Source organism: Bufo bufo, chromosome 9 (assembly GCF_905171765.1).
Source record: "Bufo bufo chromosome 9, aBufBuf1.1, whole genome shotgun sequence".
Classification (NCBI taxonomy): Eukaryota; Metazoa; Chordata; class Amphibia; order Anura; family Bufonidae; genus Bufo; species Bufo bufo.
In genome coordinates this window covers 54,503,167-54,520,236 of record NC_053397.1, presented here as the reverse complement: position 1 = coordinate 54,520,236, position 17,070 = coordinate 54,503,167, and the positions used below count along the sequence as shown (strand labels likewise).

Here is a 17,070-nt window from a genome sequence, read left to right as displayed (position 1 = left end):
AGGGGTGGAGCCTATCCCTTCAGTGTACTGAAGATCCTCGGCTTGCTAGTCTTAGCCCCGCCCCTTGGTGCACTGAAGCCCTCATTTGCATAAAGAATAAAAGTCTGTTTTATCAGGAATGCAGCAAACGATATTCACAAGACAGGTATCATTTTAATCTGAAGGATCGTCCCTACCAGACAGCATGTCTGCTTTAATAAGGTTGATCCTGCTGACAGGTACTGTTTATTAAAGCGGTATTTAATGATTTCGTTATCGATGGCCTATCCTCAGGATAGGTCATCAATGTCTGAATAGCGGGGGTCAGACAACCGGCACCCCTGCTTTACAAGCTGATTCAGGGCAGACTTCAATAGGAGCAGCGCTGCAGTAACCGGCTGTATCCGCTACACAATGTGTATTTCCGGTGCTACACACACTGAAAGCTGATTTTGGGAGGTGTGGGGTATCGGACCCCGGCCTATCCTCAGGAGAGTAAAATCCTAGAATACCCCTTTAAAGAGGACCCGTCACCACGAAATGCCATGCAATCTTCAGGCAGAATGTTAGGACGGGAGCTAGCCCCAGGAAGTAGGTAAGTATCCCTCCCAGGTCTGCCCAGGAGCGGGTGTTTGCCAGCCCCCCACCCACCCAAAGGTGCACAACCCCTTTAAGTTGCTTTCCTACTTTTAACCACACTGTATGAATCAGCCTCACCTACCTCTTGTAGGCCTCGGATTTGTCATATATCAAACTGATTCTGTGAGATTTTCTACCGCCTGAAGCACTGAGTAGTTGGATAGAATAAAAGCACCGTAACCAAAACTTTACAACCATGGAATACATTAAAAGGCAGCGCGATCCGTAAAATACGCTGAAGGCATTGAACATGGAATTTCTGTGATTGAGAAGAAGATTCACTTTACTCCTGATGTCAGCGCTGAATGACTGGGTCTATTACAATGTAATCAGATGTAATAGGCGGCGGCGCACTATGTCACCGTCACAAGACCAAGCGGCCAACGGACTACCAATATACATAACGTCCGAAAGAACGCCCTGCATCACATACTATACTATATAGGAAGTACTAGTCACATACTATACTATATAGGAAGTACTAGTCACATACTATACTATATAGGAAGTACTAGTCACATACTATACTATATAGGAAGTACTAGTCACATACTATACTATATAGGAAGTACTAGTCACATACTATACTATATAGGAAGTACTAGTCACATACTATACTATATAGGAAGTACTAGTCACATACTATACTATATAGGAAGTACTAGTCACATACTATACTATATAGGAAGTACTAGTCACATACTATACTATATAGGAAGTACTAGTCACATACTATACTATATAGGAAGTACTAGTCACATACTATACTATATAGGAAGTACTATTCACATACTATACTATATAGGAAGTACTAGTCACATACTATACTATATAGGAAGTACTAGTCACATAATATACTATATAGGAAGTACTAGTCACATACTATACTATATAGGAAGTACTAGTCACATACTATACTATATAGGAAGTACTATTTACATACTATACTATATAGGAAGTACTATTCACATACTATACTATATAGGAAGTAATATTCACATACTATACTATATAGGAAGTACTATTCACATACTATACTATATAGGAAGTACTAGTCACATACTATACTATATAGGAAGTACTAGTCACATACTATACTATATAGGAAGTACTAGTCACATACTATACTATATAGGAAGTACTAGTCACATACTATACTATATAGGAAGTACTAGTCACATACTATACTATATAGGAAGTACTATTCACATACTATACTATATAGGAAGTACTATTTACATACTATACTATATAGGAAGTACTATTCACATACTATACTATATAGGAAGTACTAGTCACATACTATACTATATAGGAAGTACTAGTCACATAATATACTATATAGGAAGTACTAGTCACATACTATACTATATAGGAAGTACTAGTCACATACTATACTATATAGGAAGTACTATTCACATACTATACTATATAGGAAATACTAGTCACATACTATACTATATAGGAAGTACTAGTCACATACTATACTATATAGGAAGTACTAGTCACATACTATACTATATAGGAAGTACTATTTACATACTATACTATATAGGAAGTACTATTCACATACTATACTATATAGGAAGTAATATTCACATACTATACTATATAGGAAGTACTATTCACATACTATACTATATAGGAAGTACTAGTCACATACTATACTATATAGGAAGTACTAGTCACATACTATACTATATAGGAAGTACTAGTCACATACTATACTATATAGGAAGTACTAGTCACATACTATACTATATAGGAAGTACTAGTCACATACTATACTATATAGGAAGTACTAGTCACATACTATACTATATAGGAAGTACTAGTCACATACTATACTATATAGGAAGTACTAGTCACATACTATACTATATAGGAAGTACTAGTCACATACTATACTATATAGGAAGTACTAGTCACATACTATACTATATAGGAAGTACTATTCACATACTATACTATATAGGAAGTACTAGTCACATACTATACTATATAGGAAGTACTAGTCACATAATATACTATATAGGAAGTACTAGTCACATACTATACTATATAGGAAGTACTAGTCACATACTATACTATATAGGAAGTACTATTTACATACTATACTATATAGGAAGTACTATTCACATACTATACTATATAGGAAGTAATATTCACATACTATACTATATAGGAAGTACTATTCACATACTATACTATATAGGAAGTACTAGTCACATACTATACTATATAGGAAGTACTAGTCACATACTATACTATATAGGAAGTACTAGTCACATACTATACTATATAGGAAGTACTATTCACATACTATACTATATAGGAAATACTATTCACATACTATACTATATAGGAAATACTATTCACATACTATACTATATAGGAAGTACTATTCACATACTATACTATATAGGAAGTACTAGTCACATACTATACTATATAGGAAGTACTAGTCACATACTATACTATATAGGAAATACTATTCACATACTATACTATATAGGAAATACTATTCACATACTATACTATATAGGAAATACTATTCACATACTATACTATATAGGAAGTACTATTCACATACTATACTATATAGGAAGTACTATTCACATACTATACTATATAGGAAGTACTATTCACATACTATACTATATAGGAAATACTATTCACATACTATACTATATAGGAAATACTATTCACATACTATACTATATAGGAAATACTATTCACATACTATACTATATAGGAAATACTATTCACATACTATACTATATAGGAAATACTAGTCATTTTATAGAATACAACAGAGTAGAAAAATAAGAGCGACAATTGACTCATGGTCAATTAAAGGGGTTGTCTAACTTCAGCAAGTGGCATTTAGTATGTAGAGAAAGTCAATACAAGGCACTTACTAATGTATTGTGATTGTCCATATTGTTTTCTTTGCTGGCTGGATTCAGTTTTGCATCACATTATACACTGTAATCCATCAGTGGTGGTCACTACAGGAAAAGGGCTGGCAGTGGGAGTGCCTATAAGCTATTGCTTTTTCCTATAGTGTGCAAGCATGACCACCACTGGATGGATTTCAGGGTGGTCGTAACCCCTGGAAACGAGCAGTGTATAATGAGAAGGAAAAATGAATCCAGCCAGCAAAGGAAGCAATATGGACAACTATTGGTCTGATTGGACAGATATTGGTCAGATAATCTGTTGGTGTAATACAGCCCTAACAGGAGTACGATAAAGGGAAAGTATTTCAAGTATAATACCCGCTAGCTATTCCCCCCCCCCCCCCCAATTAAAAGATAGGAGGTTGTTCAATTAGACAATCCCTTTAGGCCTCTTTCACACGGGCGTTGCAGGAAAATGTGCGGGTGCGTTGTGGGGAACACCCGCGATTTTTCAGCGCGAGTGCAAACCATTGTAATGCGTTTTGCACTCGCGTGAGAAAAATCGCGCATGTTTGGTACCCAAACCCGAACTTCTTCACAGAAGTTCGGGCTTGGGATCGGTGTTCTGTAGATTGTATTATTTTCCCTTATAACATGGTTATAAGGGAAAATAATAGCATTCTGAATACAGAATACATAGTAAAATAGCGCTGGAGGGGTTAAAAAAAATAAAACAAAATTTAACTCACCTTAGTCCACTTGATCGCGGCCCGGCATCTCCTTCTGTCTCCTTTACTGAACAGGACCTGTGGTGAGCATTCATTACAGGTCAAGGACCTGTGGTGACGTCACTCCGGTCATCACATGATCCATCACCATGGTAAAAGATCATGTGATGGATCATGTGATGACCGGAGTGACGTCACCACAGGTCCTTGACCTGTAATGAATGCTCACCACAGGTCCTGGTAAAGGAGACAGAAGGAGATGCCGGCATCGCGATCAAGTGGACTAAGGTGAGTTAAATTTTTTTATTTTTTTTTTAACCCCTCCAGCGCTATTGTACTATGCATTCTGTATTCAGAATGCTATTATTTTCCCTTCTAACCATGTTATAAGGGAAAAAAATAATGATCGGGTCTCCATCCCGATCGTCTCCTAGCAACCGTGCGTGAAAATCGCACCGCATCCGCACTTGCTTGCGGATGCTTGCGATTTTCACGCAACCCCATTCACTTCTATGGGGCCTGCGTTGCGTGAAAAACGCAGAATATAGAGCATGCTGCGATTTTCACGCAACGCACAAGTGATGCGTGAAAATCACCGCTCATCTGAACAGCCCCATAGAAGTCAATGGGTCGGTATTCAGTGCGGGTGCAATGCGTTCAACTCACGCATCGCATCCGCGCGGAATACTCGCCCGTGTGAAAGGGGCCTTAAGGCCCCATGCACACCACCGTATTTTTGGTTTGTATCCGTTCCGCATTTTTTTGCAGATCACAGACCGACCCATTAGTTTCTACGGGTCTGCAAAAAAATTATAATAAAACGAACAGAGCATGGATGATGTCCACAAATTATAGAACCTGTCCTATTCATGTCCATTTTGCGGGCTAGAATAGGCTTTTTTACAGCGGGTCCTGCGGAAACTGCGAGATGCACACATACTGCATCCGTATTTTGCAGATTCGCAATTTGTGGACAGGAAAAACGGATATAGTCGTGTGCAGGAGGCTTTAATATGAATACATTCTAAGTAAAAAGTGAATGAAGATTGAGGCTAAATAAAGCAAAAGCATAAACAGGGTCTAAAAAGTCCCACAATGTGACCTATCAAAATACAATACGAAGCAGTATGTTACTATGGCATATCATTTGCACAACCTATTGTTGGAGAAGGGACGCTCCATTTGACAGCAGTGACAGATCACCACGAGACGTCACTAACAATTCAACAAATAAACACCGCACTAATGTGCCTGATATTATTAGGGTAATGACACCCATTAGACCAGAGGTCAACGGCTACTCTGTGAGCACCACACAGATCTCAGCTCGGTCACCTGTCATGTGTTCTTGCTTATACTCAGGGGCACTAAGGGGGTCATTTACTAAAGACCAGTGCTTCGCCTGCCGGTCACAGTATGCTGTCTGCATCCGTTGCTCCATTCCGTGGTCCGCCAAAAAAATATAACCTGTCCTATTCTTGTCCGTTTTGCGGACAAGAATAGGCAGTTATATTAATGGCTGTCCGTGCTGTTCCGCAAATTGCGGAATGCACACGGACGCCATCCGTGTTTTACGGATCCCCAGTTTGCGGACCACAAAACACAGAACGGTCGTGTGCATGAGGCCTAATGTGCAGAAAAAGCACAGCGGAATACAGTACCACCAAAGTGTATGAGATTAGACAAATCTCACATACACTTCGCTTTTTTTTCTGTGCAGAAATTGTCCTGCCGTGTGGATTGTGAAATCTGCAGCGTGTCAGTTCTTTCTGCAATCCACACCAAAAAACGTAAGTAACACGCACAGAAATCCACAGTAAAAACATTGCAGATTTTCTGCCTTGAGACCCGCACCCCTGTGCCGCTACAGAAGCTTTGGGTCGGGTTCATGTCACCGCTGTTTTTTCCATTGTTCTGCTTTGTTGGAGGACAAAACATTGGAAATAACAGAGGTGTGAGCTAGGACACATAACGGAGCAGAACTGAGCGGGCTCCATTGAATACAACGGAGTCCGTTCAGAATCCTGTTTTTTGTCCTGTTTCTCCTGTGAAAAATAACGGATCTCTGACGGAAGTGACACAAACGGATGCCAAATGATCATAACTGATGCTCAAAATAACGGATCAATTTTTTTTACTTTTTTCTATTCTTCTAAAGGATCAGAAGAACGGAAAGCTAAACGGTGCTGACCCCAAAAAAACAGCCAAACCGTACAGTGAAAAGGGTTCAGCTGCCCCATACCGTCCCTCAAACCTCCAAAGTGCTGCAAGCAGGTTCAAAAGGGGGTAGTAGGGACTTTGCAACTTTTTGGGGTCTCTTGCACAAAAACGGTGAGTCTACACCTTCCAGCACTACCTACAGATTTGGAGTGAAAAATGTTATCAGACTTTACGAGCAGATCAGTTTTGTTAAACATCTATGAAGAACGGAAAAAAAAAAGTCGCAGCTCCACACTCCCAGGCGTACTTTTCCTGAAATAAGTGCAACCGCATGGCACAGGCACCAAATGTATTATTACCGTGCGCCATCTGCATAAATGACACAGCAACTCCAATCTAAACACCGAGCTCCAACACACCGACGATGATAAATGTCCACCAAAGTCTTTATACAGATCTATAATAGCAGTAATACTAGTAAGGCTACATGCACACGACAGTGAAAAACGGACATGGGATGTCAATTTTTTTTAATGGCCATCACACGTCCATTTTAAGACCAATGGTAGTCCATGGGGTTAGTCACACGGCAGTTTATTTGACTGTCAGTGAAAAAGAGACATCAAAATATAGAACATGCTCTATCTTGTCCGTTTTTCACTGACAGACTGCCCCCATACAATTGCATGGGTCCGTTTTTAATTATCCGTTTCTCAGAAAGGCATCAGTGAAAAAAAGTCTGTTAAAAATGGACAGGTTATCGTCGTGTGCAAGAGTAGTAATAAAATATAAGCTTTGTTACCAATCCTGTGTTATTAGTTGTCAAAATATTTATAATAAAGCACAATAGTGATCTCTGTGGCTACTTTCACACGACCGTCATAGATCTGCAAAAACGCTTCTGTGACCATAATACAACCGCATGCATCCGTCATGAACGGATCCGGTTGTATTATGTCTTCTATAGTCATGACGGATGCGTCATGAACACCATTGAAAGTCAATGGGGGCCGGATCCGTTTTCTATTGTGTCAGAGAAAACAAATCCCTCCCCATTGACTTACATTGTGTGCCAGGAGGGATCCGTTTGGCTCCGCTTCGTCAGGCGGACACGAAAACGCTACAAGCTGCGTTTTGGTGTCCGCCTCCAGAGCGGATTGGAGCCAAACTGATGCATTCTGAGCGGATCCTTTTCTATTCAGAATGCATTGGGGCAAAACTGATCCGTTTTGGACCGCTTGTGAGCGCCCTGAACGGATCTCGCAAACGGAAAGCCGAAACGCGAGTGTGACAGCAGCCTTATTTATATCTGGATTTGCTATTCCAGGCGCACAGGTAAAGTACTGGGGGGGCACATGCAGCCCACCAATTACACCGACCACAACCTGGAGATCAGCGTCCAGAGCGTCTCTTGGGAACTGTTACAAGACGGAAACCTTGCATTGTACTTCAGTGAGATACGAGGCAGAAGTGATGTCTGGGAGACGGTGCTATTGAGAACAGCTGCGGAACGTGGCAGAGAACAGGAGGGACGGTGCGCGCCGCCTGTAGCAGGAAACGCACGTTTTATGTGAAACAGGTGATACATGGAGGAGGATTTATTTGATTGTAAATGACGTGAGATTTATATCCAACTTTCCAATAACTTTATTGGGATAAAGCAATAAACCAGAAGACCGTCCTCACAGACCAACTATTAGCCTGCAAGGCACAACCACAACCACACGGGTATTCCCATCAGGGCGGTATTGGGCCAGTTCTATGTATTGCGGTGTGCAGTAATTAGTATAAACCAAGCAGCCTTCATTACATCACACCATATGGCCATTTAACCACTTGAATGCCGCTCATGTACCTTTTTTCACAAAACTTTCAAAGTGCTAAAGTGAACTTGTTTTACACCAGCAGTGAGAAACTCAGCAGAACCACATGTTCCAGCATGCCCTGCCAGAAGAACACCTGCTTCACCAGTCAATTCACTAGCCTATTACTTTCACACTTGCGGCAGAGGATTCCGGCAATCCGGACGCAAACTGATGGCATTTGTCAGACGGATCTGGATGTGGATCCATTTGACAAACGCATTGAAAGGCCGGATCCGTCTCTCAGGTGTCATCTGGAAAAACAGATCCGGTATTATTTTTTTTTGCATTTTTAAAGGTCTGCGCACGCGCAGACCGGAAATCCGGATCCGTTTTGCCGGAACACTTAATGCCGGATCCGGTACTAATACTAGTTTAAATTAATGCCGGATCCGGCATTCCGGCAAGGGTTCAGTATTTTTGGCCGGAGAGAAAACTGCAGCATGCTGCGGTATTTTCTCCGTCCAAAAAACGTAAGAGGGACTGAACTGATGCATCCTGAACGGATTGCTCTCCATTCAGAATGCATGGGGATAAAACTGATCAGTTTTTTTCTGGTATTGAGCTCCTGTGACAGAACTCAATACCGGAAAACAAAAACGCTAGTGTGAAAGTACCGACAGCCACCCATACATGTGGTAGGACCAGAGATGGCCAATCTGTGCCGCATGTTTAGCTGGCTGGGTATCACTTGTGTTGAACTAACGCAGGGTTCAGCAACCTCCAGCAGTCAAACTGTTGTGAAACTACAACTCCCAGCATGCTTTATACACTTCTATGAAAGTCCTTAGAAGAGCAGTGCATGCATGCTGGGAGTTGTAGTTTCACAACAGCTGCAGTGCTGATCCCTGCACTAGGGGATATTAAAGTGAATTCACACGCATCAGTTACAGAAATTTCTCCGACTGTCCTATTCATCTGAATGAGGTAGCCCAGGGATGCCCACCCTGAGCCCCTCCAGATGTTGTAAAACTACAACTCCTCAAATGCCCAGTCAGCCTACTGCAGGGCATGGTGGGAGTTGTAGTTTTCTAACAGCTGGAGGGACGCAGGTTGGGTATCCCTGTAGCCTAAGGTTAGGTCTACACGACGACATTTGTCGCGCGACATTTTGTTGCACCGATGTCGCACAACAATTTTTATAATGGCAGTCTATGGTGTCGCACTGCAACATGCAACATGCTGCGACTGCGACGTAACAGTCGCAGAAAATCCATTCGAGATGGATTTTTCTGCGACTGTTGCGTCGCAGTCGCAGCATGTTGCATGTTGCAGTGCGACACCATAGACTGCCATTATAAAAATTGTTGTGCGACATCGGTGCAACAAAATGTTGCGCTACAAATGTTGCAGTGTAGTTGTGCCCTATCTGTCGCGCGACAAATGTCGTCGTGTAGACCTAGCCTAAAGGCAGTCACAGGAAATCTGCTGCGTGTGAACATGTCCCTTTAAACTGCCGGGAAAATATCTGCCGAGGATTTTGCAGCCGATCCGTGTCAAGATCTGCTGCAGATTTCATTTCTTCCTATGCTCTGCAGAGGGTGCAATCTGCAATGGAAATCTGCAACATGAATTGACATGCGGCGGATTTTCAATCTGCACAACTGCCAATTCCGCAGATTTACAGACTGTAGATAAGATTTGTTTGCATCTCGTCCTTTTTCCTGCTACTGTAAAACAGTTCAGTTTTTGCACCTGCAAATCTGCAGCAGAAAAGCTGCAGCGTCCATACCCCGTGTGGACAACCCCATACAGTCATCTCTATAAGGGCTCATTCACACGACCGTGCCGTTTTTTGCGGTTGGCAAATTACAGATCTGCAAAAAACGGATGCCCGTGTGCGGAACGGACCAAAAGGGACAATTTTAGAAATGCCTATTCTTGTCCGCAAAAAATAACTTTTTTGCAGGGCCACGGAACGGAGCAACGGATGCGGACAGCACACAGAGTGCTGTCTGCATCTTTTGCGGACCCATTGAAAAGAATGGTTCCGTATATGGACCGTATGCAGAACGCATAGAACGGCCCGTATAGGGAATGTCCTAAGGGCTCATGCACACAAACGTATTTTCTTTCTGTGTCCTCTCAGGTTTTGTATACGGAAGTTACTGCATGTGCACTCCGTTTCCCTATGTCCGTTCCGCAAAAAAATAGAACATGCCCAATTATTGTCAGCATTACGGACAAGGATAGGACTCTTCTATTAGGGGCCAGCTGTTCCGTTCCGCAAAATACGGAATGTACACGGACGTCATTCGTATTTTTTGTGGACCGCAAAATACATACGGTTGTGTGCATGAGCCCTAAGTCAGGGATCAGCGACCTCTGGCACTTCCGCTCCCAGCAAGCTCCATTCTCTGCTATAGGAGTCCTGAGAACAGCCATGCAGGTGTGCATGCTGGGAGTTGTAGTTTCCCCCGCACCCGGAGTGTCGGAGGTTGCCGATCCCTGCTCAGACAACATTGCACTAACGGTAATATATGTTAAAACAGCGTCCCCCAGGAATGGATCTCAGGATGCATTTCTCACTCACGCCCACACAGTATATCCATATACCATGTGCGCACCTGGACAGGTACTGTGCCCGCTGCAGCTGGGATTACCGAGAGACACATTGGGGAACGAAATATCCATATCTAGTCAAATGACAACGTTTGTAACTTTATATGCAAACACCTTAAAATCTCTTCTTTTCTATGTGTATACTGATGTAGCAGAGCTGAGTTTGTCCAATCCTTTTGCAACACGTTATGGAAGGTTCCAAATGACCGCTGCACAAAAGGCACAGTTTAATAACAATGTCAGCTGTCGCTCACATCTCCGCGGGGCACGCACTCGTAGACATGATTGCGGCACGTGGTTTACATGCGAAAAACTTGAAAGCGTCCGGTTTTGATTCCTTGCAAGGGACCTTACCTGCAGAGGAGGAGTGCCAGCAGAGGAGAAGACACACACGTAGGAACCCCAGAGTCCTCATCTTGTCCTGGTGGGATTTTCTCGCAGTCCGCGGATAAGTTCCCCCCCACCCCAAGTTGGTTATCTTATTTGTATCCGCCAGAGCCTTCTGCAGCCTGGGAAGGAAAGAGAAGAAAACTTTGAATCTGCACTTGATGAAAACATCCTGCTGACATCCCTCCACCCCCAGTTCCTAGAAGGACAGAGCGGGGATAGGATAGGAGCGCTTACAAGGAGGACACACTGGACACACGCCACATTCACTTTGGATCACACAGAACTTTGGATCTGCAGATTGTAAACCCTATGGAGCATGCAACAGGATCCACAGCAGCGCAGAGGGAGTGAGCTGCAGCAGCCAGATGGTGGGGGATCCCTGACACTACTGCACCAGGGGCACACTCACCCTCAGCTCTCAGGCACAGGCTGTCCAGCTCCTGCTGCCTCTTGTCAGTTCCCACTGGGCTGAAGTTTCAGGCATCTCCGGCTCTGGGACACTCCAAGCTGCAGAGAAGAAAAGAAAGGGGCGGGGTCCTAGTTCTCCTGGGGGCGTGGCCTAAGAGAAGCCAGTACTGTCCTGTACTGTACAGCTGCTGTTTATGTGCTGGCTGTCATAAGAATGGCTGCAGGACCGGTATCGCCATCTTGTGGACATATTGAATATTGCGCTAAACACACAGTGCTGTGATTTTATAGGCGATTATTGCAGTAATAATGATACATACTTGAAAGCATTTTACTAACTGCATTTATATACTCAAGTGAATGAATTATTACAATACAATTGGCTAATTTTACAACTTGCGCTGAAATTAATGTAGGATATTCTGAGATTTGCCAAGGGTCAGTGTAACATTACTTTTTTTTTTTTGCTCTGTTCACATCTGGCATTGTAGTCTCCATTGCAGGATCTTAAATAACAGACTACATAGCCATTTTAGGCTACTTTCACACGTGCGGCAGAGTGATCCGGCAAGCAGTTCCATCGCCAGCAAAACGGATGCCAACTGATGGCATTAGTAAGACTGAACAGGATCCTGATCAGTCTTAAAAATGCCTGATCAGTCAAAAAAATGCATTGGAATGCCGGATCCGTCTTTCCGGTGTCATCCGACAAAACTAATCCGCCATTTTTTTTTTTTTTTACCTTTTTTTCAATCTGCGCGTGCGCAGACCGGAGGGATGGATCCGGCACTAATACATTCCTATGGCATTCAGGTTTTCTCTTTTGCCTGATCAGTCAAAATGACTGAACTGAAGACATCCTGAACGGATTGCTCTCTATTCAGAATGCATGAGGATATACCTGATCCGTTCTTTTCCAGAATTGAGCCTTTTTGACGGAAATCAGTGCCAGAAAAGAAAAACGCTAGTGTGAACGTACCCTCAGTCACTGGTGTCCTTCAGGTGATGTCTGTCATGTGTCTGTCACGATTTTCCTATGAAGGAACACAAAAAGAGAAATACTAATGCAGATGTGAACAGAACTTGGAATGAATCCTGAAAAATAGGAGATTTATGGTCCTTATATACTGAATTTGGCAATGGTGCTTTTTTACCATTTAAGGGCTCATGCACACGACCGTATGTATTTTGTGGTCCGCAAAAAATACAGATGACGTCTGTGTGCATTCCGTATTTTGCGGAACGGAACAGCCGGCCCCTAATAGAACAGTACTATCCTTGTCCGTAATGCGGACAATAATAGGACATGTTCTATTTTTTTGCGGAACGGAAATACGGACATACGGAAACGGCATGCACACGGAGTAACTTCCATTTTTTTTGCAGACCCATTGAAGTGAATAGTTCCGCATACGGTCCACAAAAAAAACGGAACGGACACGGAAAGGAAATAAGTTTGTGTGCATGAGCCCTAAAACTGAAGAATATGTTTGTGTGTTTTTCGGGATACCAAATATCTGTGTGAACTGTGTTATTTTCTGGCTTTTTTCTCTTATAGTGAAAGAGTTTAAAAAAATGCATTGAAATGCCGGATCCGTCTTTTCGTGTCATCCGGCAAAACGGATCCGGCATTTTTTTAACCTTTTTTTCGATCTGCTCATGCGCAGACCAGAAAGATGGATCCAGCACTAATACATTCCTAAGGAAAAAAATGCCGGATCCGGCATTCAGGCAAGTCTTCAGTTTATTTCGCCGGAGATAAAACCGTAGCATGCTACGGTTTTCTCTTTTGCCTGATCAGTCAAAATTACTGAACTGAAGACATTGCACCAGCACTGAATCCGGACCCATTCATTTCTATGGGGCTGTGCAGATGAGCGGTGATTTTCACGCATCACTTGTGCGTTGCGCAGGGCCGGACTGGGGATAAAAACCAGCCCTGGAAAAAGTTGCACACCAGCCCCACAGCATTGCGTCATTATTTACTTGTTTATAATAGGAGAAAACATTCATTTTAAAACGTGTGTAAACACGAATATGAACTTTGCCCCACGATAGCTCTTTTGTAGAACCCCCATTGTTCATATTATCACAGTGTTTTCCCAACCAGGATGCCTCCAACTGTTGCAAAACTACAACTCTCAGCATGCTCAGACAGTGTTTTACCACGCCCTTTGAGCCGCCCCTTTTTTGTTGGCCACCTATTTAATGATTGTTGCATGCAACATTTTACTTGACCAGCTATTTTAGATATTCTACGGCAGTCCTGTTACAATCCCCCTCCCCCCCCCCCCATGAGCCTTTTGACCAAATAATACAAATATTTATAAAATCTCACCCATATGCTGCAAAAAAAAATCTGCAATGTAAAATCGATAATAAAGATCAACTACAAACATAAACATATTTCACATGAAAACTTACAATTACTTGCCTTGGCCCTTGGGGATCTCGGACACCACTTCCACACTTTGGCCGGGGGCTCGGCGGAGCTGATGTTGTGTTTTATCCTAATGAGAAAGATTTCATAATAAGGATTAAGGGGCAGAGGGATAGCAGAGCAGGGAGAGGCTGAGGCTGGTGCTAGGGGGTCATACCATGGGGGAGTATTAAAGCCCACCATAATGCCCCCCCCCCCAGTAGTAATAATTCTCCTTATAATGTGCAAAACATACCCCTTTGTAATGCCCCCAGTTGAGCTAATGTTCCCATAATGTGCCAATATAAAATACCCCTTCTCAGTGCCCCCGTGGATGACCCCAATAGTGCTCCCCCCCCCCCCTTCCCCATAGTACCCACCATAATGTGTCCCAGTATAAAATGCCCCTATACAGAGCCCCCCATATAAAATACCCCTTATTTTTAGCCTCAGTAGATGCCCCTATAATGCCACCCAATAATCTGCCAGTAATAAGTGCCCCAATAGATGCCCCCAATCATGTGCCAGTAAGATGTGCCCCCATAGATGCCCCCAATCATGTGCCAGTAATAAGAGCCCCCCCACCATCATGTGCCAGTAGCCAGAGCCCCCCATATCATGTGCCAGTTGCCAGAGTGCCCCCCCTATCATCTGCCAGTAACCCCCCTTATGTGCCAGTAGCCGCCCCTTATCATGTGCCAGTAGTCGCCCCGCATGTGCCAGTAGCCCCCCTTATGTGCCAGTAGCCCCCCCTTATGTGCCAGTAGCCCCCCTTATGTGCCAGTAGCCCCCCTTATCATGTGCCAGTAGCCCCCACTTATCGTGTGCCAGTAGCCCCCCCTTATCATGTGCCAGTAGCCCCCCTTATGTGCCAGTAGCCCCCCCTTATGTGCCAGTAGTCCCCCTTATGTGCCAGTAGCCACCCCTTATGTGCCAGTAGCCGCCCCTTATGTGCCAGTAGCCGCCCCTTATCATTTGCCAGTAGCCCCCTTATCATGTGCCAGTATCCCCCTTATCAGGTGCCAGTAGCCCCCATATCATGTGTCAGTAGCCCCCTTTATCATGTGCCAGTAGCCCCCTTTATCATGTGCCAGTAGTCCCCCTTATGTGCCAATAGCCCCCTTATGTGTCAGTAGTCCCCCTTATCGTGTGCCAGTACCCTCCATCATGTGCCAGTAGCCCCCCTTATGTGCCAGTACCCCCTCTTATGTCCCAGTAGTCCCCCCTTATTATGTGCCAGTATTGTACCTATATATAAAAAAGCAAAAGACACTTATACTTACCTCCGGCGATGCGATGCAGGCCTCTTCCAGGCTGTGTCCCTCGCTATACGGCTCAGGCGGCGCGATGACGTCATCGCGCCGCCTGCACCGGCCTCTGATAGGCTGCCAGCACTAGGCTGGCAGCCTATCAGAGGAACAGGAGGGGACACACCTCTCCCTCCCCTGCCGCAGCATAGACATCTGTATCGCCGTCCTGATGACGGAGATACAGATGACTATGGAGATGAGCGCTTCCACAATGGAAGCGCTCATTTCCTGCTGCTGTGCCCTGCCGCCGGCGGCCCCCACTTGGCACCAGGGCTGCGGCCTTGCGGCACTCAGGGCTGCCGGCCTAGTGGGGAATTTTCCGGTATCCCGGCAGGCCAGTCCGGCCCTGGCGTTGCGTGAAAATCGCAGCAGGTTCTATATTATGCATTTTTCACACAACGCAGGCCCCATAGAAATGAATGGGACTGCGTGAAAATCGCAAGCATCCACAAGCAAGTGCGGATGCGGTGCGATTTTCATGCATGGTTGCTAGGAGATGATGTTAGTAAATTGATGTCAATTTACTGTATTATTTTCCCTTATAACATGGTTATAAAGGAAAATAATAGCATTCTTAATACAGAATGCTTAGTAAAATGTGCCTTGAGGGGTTAAAAAATTATAAAAACATAACTCACCTCATCCACTTGTTCGCGCAGCCCGGCATCGTCTTATTTCTTCTTCTTTCAGGACCTGCAAAAGGACCTTTGATGACGTAATCGCGCTCACCACGTGGTGAGCGCAGTGATGTCAGCGCAGGTCCTGCTGAATGAAGATAGTAGGATTAAGTCATCAAAGGTCCTTTTGCAGGTCCTGAAAGAAGAAGAAAGAAGACGATGCTGGCTGAGCGAACAAGTGGATGACGTGAGTTAATTTTTTATTTAATTTTTTAACCCCTCATTCCAAATTTTAGTAAGCATTCTGTATTAAGAATGCCATTATTTTCCCTTCTAACCATGTTAGAAGGGAAAATAATAAAATCAATAGAACACCGAACCCAAACTCGAACTTCAGTGAAGAAATCCGGGTTCGGGTCTGGGTACCATATTCCGTTTTTTTTCACGCGCGTGCAAAATGCATTGCTCTTGCGAGGAAAAAACTGAACATCAGAACGCAATCGCAGTGAAAACTGACTGCAATTGCGTGCCTACTCGTGCGGGTTTCCCGCAATGCACACACGACGCATCCAGAGGAAATCTGGGACGCCCGTGTGAAACAGATTGCTGCGTTAACACTTGTGTGTCCTGCTTTTCATATTTTCCATAGACCTTCAGCTAACATCTGGAGCTGGCGTTTTTACATAAAGCACCAAACATCACAGGTTCCAAAACCACCACAAAACAAAAAAATGCTAAAGTGCAGAAAAACACAACAACAGCTACAACATATGAGTAAAGGCGCCCTTAGGCTAGGGCTACACGACGACATGTGTCGTTTGACAATAAGTCGCACGTCACATAGGACACAACTACTCTGCAACATGTGTCGCACAACATTGATGTCGCACCAATGTCGAGCGACAATTTTTATAAGGATAGTCTATGGTGTCGCACTGCGACATGCTGAGACTGCGACACGACAGACGCAGAAAAATCCATCTTGGATGGATTTTTTGCTACTGTCGTGTCGCAGTCGCAGCATGTCGCACTGCGACACCATAGACTATCCTTATAAAAACTGTTTACCGCAGGCCCAGTGACGTCACGACTA

At 43.7% G+C, this 17,070-nt stretch overlaps 1 protein-coding gene across 3 annotated transcripts in view; it reads right to left on the bottom strand.

Annotated features, from left to right (window-relative positions):
* TGFBR3 (transforming growth factor beta receptor 3) overlaps window positions 1–11,757 on the bottom strand; it is a 200,036-nt gene extending 188,279 nt beyond the window's left edge. For all 3 annotated transcript variants that reach the window (XM_040408413.1, XM_040408414.1, XM_040408415.1), the window contains exons 1-2: window positions 11,633–11,757; window positions 11,188–11,342 (exon numbers count right to left, since the gene is read on the bottom strand). In XM_040408413.1, coding sequence (XP_040264347.1) covers window positions 11,188–11,248 — 61 coding nt within the window. In that variant the 5' untranslated portion in view covers window positions 11,249–11,342; window positions 11,633–11,757. The remainder of the gene's footprint in view (window positions 1–11,187; window positions 11,343–11,632) is intronic.
* Window positions 11,758–17,070: the final 5,313 nt, after the last annotated feature.